This window comes from Poromitra crassiceps (assembly GCF_964638095.1).
Source record: "Poromitra crassiceps genome assembly, chromosome: 12".
Classification (NCBI taxonomy): Eukaryota; Metazoa; Chordata; class Actinopteri; order Beryciformes; family Melamphaidae; genus Poromitra; species Poromitra crassiceps.
Genome location: NC_139632.1, coordinates 16,302,656 through 16,314,502, shown reverse-complemented (window position 1 = coordinate 16,314,502; position 11,847 = coordinate 16,302,656). Strand labels below are relative to the sequence as shown.

The 11,847-nt window shown below is 42.4% G+C and overlaps 1 protein-coding gene across 1 annotated transcript; it reads left to right on the top strand.

Annotated features, from left to right (window-relative positions):
- Positions 1-166: 166 nt before the first annotated feature.
- Positions 167-11,138, top strand: timm44 (translocase of inner mitochondrial membrane 44 homolog (yeast); the record flags this gene model as incomplete). The annotated part of the gene is made up of 13 exons (XM_083647234.1): positions 167-196; positions 823-915; positions 1,940-2,116; positions 2,228-2,308; positions 2,843-2,992; positions 3,509-3,645; positions 4,381-4,466; positions 5,321-5,413; positions 5,969-6,093; positions 6,502-6,552; positions 6,751-6,840; positions 7,877-7,987; positions 10,529-11,138. 13 exons carry the CDS (start codon positions 167-169, stop codon positions 10,646-10,648), a joined length of 1,344 nt encoding a protein of 447 aa, XP_083503360.1. The 3' UTR covers positions 10,649-11,138.
- Between the last annotated feature and the right edge of the window lie 709 nt (positions 11,139-11,847).

Sequence of the window (11,847 nt, the reverse complement as noted above, 5' to 3'; positions counted from 1 at the left end):
TGCACACTGAACATAAGTAGGTTACTGTATGACCAGTAGTGACAGATTCATTAACTTCAGCACATTGGTAAAATGTACATGCTGTCTATTTAATGACGAGACACGCCCACATGTAGGCTACGTCGAAGGTCATCGCCGGAAAAGGTCACAAGCAAATACAATCAAGATGGCGGCCTCCTTGTGTCAGTGTTACCAGGTGAGCTGTCTACACCGCTTTAAACGCAGTATAAAGCGTTAAAAACAAATGGAAATAGTTAAGCGTTTGCAGTTGTACTGCCCCAAAGTAGTAGCATTATATGTGAACAGTCCACTTTCCAACTGCAATGCTGGTATTTAAGATCCTTTTTTTCTGATTGGGAGGATGCTAACGTGGAGTTAGCTAGCTAAAGAAGCACCAGCCGGTGTTTGGGCCAGATGCATGTCAAACAGTACAAAACTAACTGTCCAAAGTAATTATATTAACATATTTATATGGTCCGAGTTATCATAATGCGTTGTAATTCATGAACAACACTTCACTGAATGTTGATTCTTTAAATGCTGTGTTGTGTTGTACGCAGACTATTGAGTCCGACTACCAACCTGGCTGACGTGCCATGTAATTTAACTTAGCCTAAATTAATTTATTTCTGAGGTTACAGCGCTACCTAGGGTTAAATAAATAAAAGTAACTTGATAGTATCGCTGCACACAAAGAATTAAAGTGTAAAATCTTTGTCTCCAGAAGCCCGCTGGCCTGCTGTGTTTTGCAGTAGCTCATGGTCATGGATGATGTGTTAAATTCTAAATTGACTGAGGCTGAACTTGTCTCTCTTTCTCCAGTTATGTATCAGAAGAGGCTTGCTGGCATCCAGTCCCTGCTACCTGCTTCTTCACAACAGACCTCATGTCTACAGGATATGTGGCTCTCCACAGGTGTTCATTGATTCACATTACCTCATTCACACTGTACACACACACACAAATTGGGGCTATCAAGTGATTAAAAAGCTCTCCTACCCATCTCCGATGAGTTAACAGTGGAACATTATGGGACTACCCCTTTGCATATGTAGCCGAGACAAAGTTTGCAGTTTGGAGGCCGATCTGCCACATCCTACCAGTGTGTTGTTGCTGTATTTGCAATGAGTATAGTCATTGTAGTTTTATAAGACTTGATTTGGGAAATAATATAATTGGACTCAATAATGCCTTTACTTCATCTGTACTGGATGAATAATAAAGGTGTTCTCACCACTACTGTTTGTTTTCTTTCATACATACAAGCAATAGTGGAAATTGTTTTGTTACATCTTTGCATTTCATGATTAGTTTAGATTCACACTGCCCAATAACAAGCAAACCACGACTTGTAAACAAATGTCACATGGACTCACAACCAGGGTGGGAATTACACGGTGGCCTCTGTTGCCCCTCCCTCTGGCCGTGATGCCCTGAGATCCCTAAGGCCACCTTGGCAGTGCCCTGCTAGCAGCCTGCTACTGTCAGTTGCTTTAAAAGCGTCAGTGGTGTCAGTTTAATGTAGCCTGCCCTATGCAAAGGATGTGTAATTGGCAAATTTGAACACACATTTAAGGAAAATCGTACTTCACGATGTCAATAGAGCAATGGCCTTTGTGCCCTGGCATGTGGCATTGTACCCTAAAAAAATATGTGACGCCGAAATCCAAATGGCCTTGCCCCTAAAACAACGAAATTCCCACCCTGTTGCCTGCTCACAACTAAGTAGCTGGTCTATTGGACAGAGTTGGGTGATGTGGAAATGGAGGGGAATCGAAAAACAAATTCCAGTCCCAGTAACCTTTTGTTTGTGCTCTTTGTTGTACTTTACCATATCTGGTTTCATACCACTGCTCAAATTATTGAACCGCTCCAATTATGCTTGGTGTGTCCATTCTACTTCATAGCTATGTTCTGCCTTAATCACACATTTCTGCAGGTGAGGTATTCGTCACGAGGAGGGGGAGGCAGAAAGGGTTTCCTGGGTGAGTTTATGGACAGCCTGAAGCAGGAGCTGAACAAGAACAAGGAGATGAAGGAGAACATCAAGAAGTTCCGGGAAGAGGCCAAAAAACTAGAGGAATCCGATGCACTGAAGCAAGCTCGGAGGAAATATGTTCGTATTTTACCAGATTTCACAGCCTTTCTAGGAATCGCTGATAATAATAAAAAAAGTTCCATTAGGTCTAAAAGCTCATTTGACTATTATTGTCTGTCTTTCTCCCAGAAAACAATAGAGTCGGAAACAGCGAAGACATCTGAAGTTCTGAAGAAGAAGTTGGGGACCCTCTCAGAGTCTGTTAAAGAGGTAAACTAATATGAGCAGCTAAATAGAGAGGCAAAGTGGAACGTCACTTCCTGCTTCAGCACTGTACCAGAGATTTTCATCCGCCATTTATTTTCCCATAGACATTTCGTAAAATGCTTATAAAATAGTTTTACTTCGTTGAACCAAACGGTTCAGCTAACGCTATAATCGGGAGAGACCATAGAACATTTAACTCAGACCAAAACTAAAAAAAACATCGAAAAAATATGTTATGCAATCTCTCCAGTTTCTAAATATATCTGTACCGTTTGGTTTGAACCAGTAAAACTATTTTTAGAAGCATTTTACGAAATGTGTATGGGAAAATAAATGGCGGATGAAAATCTCTGGTACAGTGCTGAAGCAGGAAGTAGGCGGTCACTTTGCCTCTCTATAGCCTCATGCAGCCAATCTTTTCAGTGCCATAAGATATACCATATTTACATCTTTCCATTTATCCCAGTTTATCTATCCACCTTCTAGTTCACTGATGTGTGTGTGGGTGTTTGGTTGTGTGTGTGTGCGCGTGCGCAGGGGCTTGAGGAGGTCACTCGTACAGACATTGGGAAGAAGATCATGGAAGGCGTGGAGGAAGCAGCCAAAACAGCCAAGAGCTCAGCAGAGTCTGTGTCCAAGAGTGGAGAGATGTTGGGGAAGACCGGGGCATTCAGAGCGATATCACAGGTAGGGAGTCACTGCTTTTACTGTGTCGTAGACCTATTTCCCTGGTTACCAAAATGGGAAATGGGACTCAGCGTTTTTATATGTATAATTTATATATATATACCGTACATATATATATATATATATATATATATATACACACACACACACACACACACACACACACACACACAGTATATATATGAAATCAGGGTTCCCGCGGGTCCTTGAAAGTTTGTGAATTTGAGGGGGAAAATCAAGGCTAATGGTAGTTTTTGAAAATAGACATGAGTCATTGAAATTGTTGAATAGAAATGATTCCATATTTACATGGTAAGGCAGTACCTAAAAGAACAGGACATGATAAAACAAATGGTTAATAAATAAATGAATAAACAATGGAAAATAGCTAGATTTTAGTTTGTCACTGCAGAATGCCCCTTATTGAGTTAACTTTGGCGTGAAACCCATCTATCCCTCATATTTTGCAAATGATATGTTCAATGTTATTTCATTTGATTATGTATCTGCTTTTAGGGCATGGAGAGTGTTAAGAAAGAGATTGAAGACCTGGGTCACACTGGCCCCTATCGGCCCCCCAGCAGACTCAGGAAGAGGAGTGAGTTCTCCTCAAAGGGTGCGGCGGATGACGGCAAGGTCTTCGAAGCCAACGAGTATGTGAGCAACCTCTGCTTTTCCTCGACATTGAGAGGGGAGCACCTCTCCCATTAATTAAGAAATCACAAACGGTGTTTCTTATCTCATGGCCTCACACAGTATTTTTTTTTTACCAGATACAAGTTTGCCATTCATATTAATTATTATTTTGTATTTTCTCAATTATTTTTATTTTTTCCTTTGCAGACATTCAAAAATCAGTCCAATGCAATTTACAAATGGGTATACGCAAAAAAACAGACAAAACAAAGCCCATAATAATATACAAATAAACAGCACATGCAAATAAAAGAGGAGTTATAAAGCCACATTATCGTTAAAATTAATTTACAACAGCAGCGATACATACATTACACATACATACCCAGTTGCAAAAAAGTATTAAAGTATTAAAAACTGTATGTATTAATTCTTATAGTCAGAAGCTTCCTATTGACACACACTTGACTTTTGTAGTTAAACAATTGAATTAAATGTCCATCCATCCATGTTCTCCATCCCCACCTCACCTTATATTCACTTCCTCTATTGAACTATCCATCGGTGTGACATCACAGTTTGAGGAGACGAGTGTTTCTTGAATGTTTGCTGTTGTTTTAAGAGCATGTTTGTCTTTCCAGGTTAATGCGTTTAAATGTGAATTTCAATGGCAGTGATGCAACATGCTCGTCACCAGTGGCACCTTGTAGTCGTCGGCCTGCTCTGTGAGCTGTACTGTGTGTGCTCTCCAGGGAAGCCATGGGTGTGGTGCTGCACAAGGACTCAAAATGGTACCAGCAGTGGAAGGACTTCAAAGACAACAATGTGGTCTTCAACAGTAAGGACTAATAGACTGTCTCTGTCTTTCTGCCTCTCTTTGTTTGCGTCCTTGGCTGTTTACTCATGATCGTGCCTAGGGGGCACTTTACACGAGGACGGTTTCCTAATAGGGAATTATTTTATCGTTAGTGCCTCCCTTTTAGACGGCGACGGCGAATTTGCGCTTTAGGAAACTACACATTTTGAAACCACCCTCCAGAGTGGAATTCTTGGTGACGCTCCCCGCTGAGCGCTCCATGTAATCTCTTTGACACGGCTCATTTCAGGAACTCTGATGCATTGAAGTAGCAGCAGCCCGGACCGGACGTGGAGGCAGGGATGCTCCTCTCAGCCTCTCACTGGGGGAATTATCAGATGCACTGCTGTGTTGATTAAGCTAGCCTAATGTTTCCGTGGCATTTTGATTGACTTTATGATTTAATTCCTTTTGGAGCAAATGTTGGTTTAACAAATCTAACCATGACGCTTTACGCTACGTTGTTTACTGGTATAGTGTGGGTAGGGCAGCCTGTAACGTTCCATTTAATATAGCTCAGTGGTAACGTTAGCCCAGCTGCCTGGTCTCGTCTCTGTTAACTATATCCTTACAACAGCTAAGAAATGCAGGACTGCTGAGGAGGGAGCAGGGAGCAGTGGACTGTGGAGAGACAAGAGTGTGTTTGTTAATTTATGAGGACATATATATCAGAAATGTAGTGTGATTCATCCATCATCCAGGAAAGGTGCAAAGAAAGAAACCTTTTGCTGAGCCTCAACGTTCAGCCCATTCACCTAAACTGTGTAGACTTCTGTGTCAGCTTAATGTTCCGCCGGTCTCTGTCTGTGTCTCTTTCTCGGTGTCTGCCTCCTCAGGATACTTTGAGATGAAGATGAAGTACGATGAGAGCGACAACGCCTTCATCAGAGCGTCGCGGGCCGTCACTGACAAGATGACCGACGTCATAGGTAAGAGACCTCAGCTCGCCAACTGTCTGTGTGAACCGTGTGCGACAGGTCTGAGTGCTACTGCTAACACAAGCCATAACAAAGAAGATGCAACTGGTATGCGAGCTTCAGGGTGTCTGTCTGTGGGGCCTTTAAAGTCACGGGGGGCTATCTACATTTACATTTTAAGTATTAACATCAGTTTTATTTCTTAATTAAATTGAATAAAAATATAAGTAATTTAAAGTTTGATTTTGATGCAAATATTAGAGGTATTGACAACATTTTTCACATTTGGAGATATCTAATTGAGTTAAGAGTTAAACTATTAATTTCTAGTGTCGTTTTTCTTATACTGTCCATTCATAGTTTCAAAGCATTCTTTAGCTTTATTCAGTCAGAAATAGGCTGCTTTTATCAGGTTTTTGTGTCTTTATTTTGGCTGTTAATTTGGTCTTAAATTCAATTCCAGAAAGCTGAAAAAAAAGTCTTAAATTTGCGTTTGGGAAAGCTACAGATACCTTGTGCATGTCTTCCTGTGTGTATTTCATCTCCGTGTGTGCTGTGTGTGATCAGGGGGACTCTTCTCTAAGACGGAGATGTCTGAGGTCCTGACAGAGATTCTGAAGGCCGACCCGTCTTTTGACAAGGATTCCTTCCTGAAGCAGTGTGAACGAGACATCATCCCCAACGTACTGGAGGTACGTAGGACTGCAGGCTCCTCTAGTGCTAACATCACTTCAACAGCTGATTGATTTAGGCAGAGAGCTATCAGTCTGAGACAAGCTGAAGGCCTAAAGTGGTTGAGATCCCGGGGACACATCCTCGCTTTACTGCTGCGCTTCGCACACCTGTTGTGTCCACACACACACACACACACTGCTGCTGCTGCGGCGTTGCCTTCCAGTAAACCAAGCAGAGTGGGGACCCCAAACCCCCAAAATGAGATAACTACTGTAGGGCAGTGTCCACTCTTAAATTATTCTAATTTGATCCCGCATTCGGAGTGTACGATAACTATAGTCATTTTCTTTTTGTGAAGATTTTATTTCAAGTGTATGCCAGTAGTGCTTCCTTCCTTCTTTTCAAGCTGCTCTGTGTGTCTGCAGGCCATGGTCAGAGGGGAGCTGGAGGTGCTGAAGGACTGGTGCTATGAAGCGGTACGACCTCTCACCCCGACTCTCTGCCCGCAGCGTAGCAAGGCAGACAGGCTTCTATTGATATTGACTTGCAGAGATGGTAGATAAGCAGTGCTGTTATATCTTGGAGTGCAATGTTGCTTATATGTTTTCTCAGACAGACAGTTCTTCATCTCATTACTAATTACGACCTTATTTTTCTCTCCTTTGGGCGTGTAGACATACAGCCAGATGGCACACCCAATCCAGCAAGCCAAGGCCATGGGGCTTCAGTTCCACTCTAAGATCTTGGACATTGACAATATTGATGTAAGTTGCTCCGGGCTCGACTAAACTCGATTCTTAATCTCGAGAGACCATCCTTTCTCAGCTCTGAGTATTGACAATTCACAACACAAGTGTCTGAAATTAAACACGCCAAGGGGGGGGGGGCAAAACTAAAACAATGTACTTGTCAGGACTACTTTTTACCAGCCAAGTTAATTAGTGTGCATTTTTCATAGAAATGTGTCACCTTACCCATTTTCGGTGCTACTACTTGTATAGAATCAGGTAAGGAGCGAGGACATTTAGAGTTTTAATTTAAAACCTGCTCACTTATATACAATGGATGTTTTTTGGGAAACAGTTCAATGGACTACTTCAATAAAGACTGAACCCAAAGAGAGGACTGGAGCACACAAAAATCACTGGAAAACACATTTAATAAGGTGCAAAGACTAACGTTTCGACACGCACAGCATTTTCTTCAGAGTCAAACAGTGAAGACAGATGTTACAACAATAGCCTCCAGTCTAGAGAGGATGGTTCCTCATTGGTTACAAGGGAGTGGGAGGTGGTCAATCAATAAGCCAATAACATGACAGTACTTATAGAAAGAAAATATATATAGAAGAGGCGGAGGTGCTGTGTTAAAGCAGCACTCCGTCCACAATAATGCATAATTAGTAGTACTGACAAATAATGTAATAAAACACCAACTACTATTCCTATTATGTTTTTTGTTTTTGTTTTAGTTTTTTTCTCGAGTGGCCTCGCACCTGCTTTGTGTTGCCACATGGGAATAACATCAAGTTTCGGACTATGTCAGACCCTACTTGAGTCCCTGCAGTGATAGCGTCCCTGTAGACCACGCTTTTTCTATCTTAGCCTTACCTTTGAGCCACGATAAACCTCTGTCATATCTGAATTATATGCATCTAGTTAGTTCAGTCTATTCAGTAGTGTGTGTGTGTGTGTGTGTGTGTGTGTGTGTGTGTGTGTGTGTGTGTGTGTGTGTGTGTGTGTGTGTGTGTGTGTGTGTGTGTGTGTGTGTTTCTCGTGTTGGTGTATTCCTTCTGCCCAGCTGGCCATGGGGAAGATGATGGAGCAGGGTCCTGTACTGATCATCACCTTCCAGGCTCAGCTGGTCATGGTGATCCGCAATACCAAGGGAGAGGTGATGGAGGGTGACCCTGTAAGACACGCACACACACACACACACACACACACACACACACACATTTTAGTACCTTTATTTGTGTTCACATTTAGACAAACAATAATAGATGCAAAAACAATGGGAAACACACACACACACACACACACACAAACACAATCTCTAATAGGCCCTTTTTACAGTGGCCATTTTGTGTTGAAAAGGCAGGGTAAACACATGTGCAAGCAAAACAGTAATGATGGTTTCCAACCATGATTGGAAGTTGGAAACCCTCATTACTGTTTTGCTTGCACCTGCCTTTTCGACACAAAATGGCTGCCATGAAAAAGGCTCATTCCACGAATCTGTGTGTGTGTCTTTATCACATATCTCAAGAACCGTTCATCTGATCTACTTCACACTTGCCGGGTGTGTTGCTGGGGACCAGAGGAAGTGCAGTGTCAGATTTAGTGCAATTTGGACTAATACAACTGTACAAACACTTGGAAAGAATGTACTAATAAATGTTGAATAAACGGGTGAGCAGCGATCCACCTGGCTCTGTATGGGTGCAGCTGGGGCTGTTTCCTACGGGCACCGGCGGGGTAGGGCTTCTGGCATTATGGAGACCCCCCCCCCCCCCACACACACACTTTGGCCGGTAGGAAAGAAATACAATTTCCTATGTGCTAGAGAAGGCTGCTGCTGCTGAGAAAGAAGCAACCAGGCCTATCTGGATAAAGACAATATATTTAAGTAAGTAAGTAAGTAAAAGTTTATTTCTAAAGCACCCCTCCCAGCACGAATGCACAGAGTGCTGTACAAAATATAGCAGTCAAAACATTTAGGCCTATATGGCACTAAGGCATAATAATAACAAAGCATAGCATGACAGGAAAATAGAATAAACTTAAAAACAATATACAAACATGAAACCAAGTGCAAGAGGACAGTGACGTGATGAACGGCCTAAGACTGCTCAAACGCCTGCTTAAATAAGTGCGTCTTTAGGTGTCCCTTGAACAGGTTGAGGGAGGGAGCCGATCTCAGGACCGGGGGAAGTGCGTTCCAGAGTCTAGGGGCGGCCGCCCCAAACGCCCGGTCCCCCCTGGTCTTTAGTCGGGTCCTGGGCACTGCCAGAGGGCACTGGGCACTGCCAGAGGACTTGAATGAAACTTCTTATTAAAAACAAAAACAAAAAATAACATTGCAAAAGCAGTTATATGTAATTGGGAAATCTGAAGACTGCTTTACAAACTGTATTATTATTTTCCGTTCAAATGGTTACATTTTCAATTACCGTAGTGCAATTAAAAATATATTTCATTTCATGGCGCTATTAAAAGCAGACTACAGCAGCTGCTGGGGTTGACACACAGTGGAGTCTGAAGGAACTGACGCAACGATAAACTTCACAACCTGAGAATATTTGCATTAGGCTACTTTGAACTGTTGTTAGAAAAGGGCAAGAACATTATTATGATACCTGTAGGCTACATCTGAGAAGTGAAAGCACTCTGCGATGTGTTCTATAATCGCTCTAATGTGTATAATTTTAATGAGCAACAGCAGCCCAAATCAAAGGTGAGCGACGATGGAATGTTGGTGACTCCGTAGCGATGCCCATCGGGCGATCATAAATCGTTGTAACCTACTATAAACTGCCCTTAAAAACAACATCGAAATGATGTGGCCTACGTGTTTATTTGCATATAGAGTGGGATCACAAGTGGTAACTTGAGAAACACAGCCTGTGGTGACGCATTCTAATGCCAGGTGTCAACTGACATACTGATCATTATAACAGGCCACTGACACCTGGAGGGAATGGACTTGTTATGGACTGATCCTGCAATAGGACAAACTATTGAAAACATCTTGACAACAAGGGAGCAGATAAGCCCAAATAAGCAGCTTATTTGGGCTTATCTTTCTGTTCAAAATATGTTCTAAATCACAACTTTAGATCACATTTTGTTCTAAATCACAACTTTAGCTCGCATTTGGTCGTAAGAACAACATGCGTATGTAAGAACTTCTTATAAATGAGGCACTGGGAGAAGGTTATGAGATGATGGAGCCATTTTTTTTAAACTATTTGGCCATGGCTCTTTTTAAACATTTAGAATCAGAGTCCGGATAAAAACTTTTATGAGCTATAACTCAGCCTTATTATCCCCCCAAGGCACCTCAGGGACACCTGTGACTGAAAGCGGGTGAGTGAAGAGTGCTGTCAGGGGATTATTGGTGGGTGGACTGTTCTTCTGTGCTTTATGGGCTGAATCTCAATGTCTGGACATGGACATCCAACCACAGACTCTGTCCTCATGGACCAAGTCATGTCTCCTAGGCCCAGCTCCTCTCTGTTACTCCTCGTCTGGCCACAGGCTCATAAATCACGTCCTCCTTTGAAAACGTTCTTTGTTACAGATACACATGGACCTTCTGGGTACAGCTGACTCCATAACAATACAAGTAGTCACTCTGTCTGGCTGAAGAATCCGTTATTAATTGGTAGTGGTACCTGATTGGTGATTAATTGTACTGAATAAAAGAGGGTTAATCTGTTTCTCCCCCCAGGACAAAGTGCTGAGGATGATGTACGTTTGGGCGCTGTGTCGAGACCAGGAGGAGCTCAACCCCTACGCTGCCTGGAGACTACTGGACATCTCTGCCTCTAGCACTGAGCAGATCATCTAAGACTGTTTACACACACACACACACACACACACACACACACACACACGCAGGGAGAGCACATACATGCACATCCCTGGACCTGGCTGGGAAGATGGGAGACGAGGGAAGGACGGACAGACATGTGGGACACAGAGGACGGACAGACAAGTGGGACACAGACACTCGCTGCAGAAACATTGTGGAGTAACTGTCTCATTTTGTGCTGCTTTGGGTTAAATCACTACAAGCCCCTCTTTTCTTTGGAAGTCCCTACAGACTGGACTGACAAGCACGGATAGAGAGGCTGCTACTAATTCCTTCTGTCTGGATATTCCGACCATTCCTCTGGCGGACACTAGGGGGCAGTAGACTACTAAGAGCCCTCATCCTATCCACAGTACCTTCCACACCAGCTTTATACCTGTCTCTTTGGGCTACCTGTGCGGTTCAGGGTTCCGCTAATGTTATCATGTTAACCAAGAGATAGAAATCAAAGGTTTTACTGCGATTTCTCCCCCCCCCCTTTTATTCACCTTGAACGATCCGAGGTTCAGCGATTCAATAGCTTCTAATTTAGAAGATGATGAAATATGATTGCAGAATCATGGAAGTAAGAATCACAGACTGCCATCTTCTTCTCCATCAATCACTCATTCCCCCCCCCCCCCCCCCTCTCTCTTTGTGGGGACGCCATCCTGGATTTTGGTGGTGTTTTGGTCCACCAGAGCTCTCTTAAGTCCTTGTTTGTATGATGAAAGTCCAATGTAATTGTTAATTCTTGAGAAAGTCTATATTTATTATAAAAATAAAAATGACCCCTGTTTTTCACCATTTGTTGACATTTTTGAAAATATATTTCCTATCAAAAATATGTAGCTATACCTTAACCCCCTTCCAATGGTTAAACTTGCCTTAAAATCATGGGAATATCAAGTGATATGATACCTTCTAGGCCAGGGTAATCTGTTACAGTATGTTTTGTTTTGACAGTTTTATTAAATCCTGAATTACAGGAAGGTGGATTTCAAGGTTTCCCGAATCATTTCCTTTGGGGAAAAGGCAAACTTCTGAGATGTTTTTGCAGTTAATTTCCCATAACAAAGCTAGATCACTCATTTGCTTTGAGTGAAATTTAGCATCTTATGTAATAAACTTGATTGTGGTGAAGTACACAGATAATTGTTGGATTTGGATATAATCTTGGACACGAACACAACATC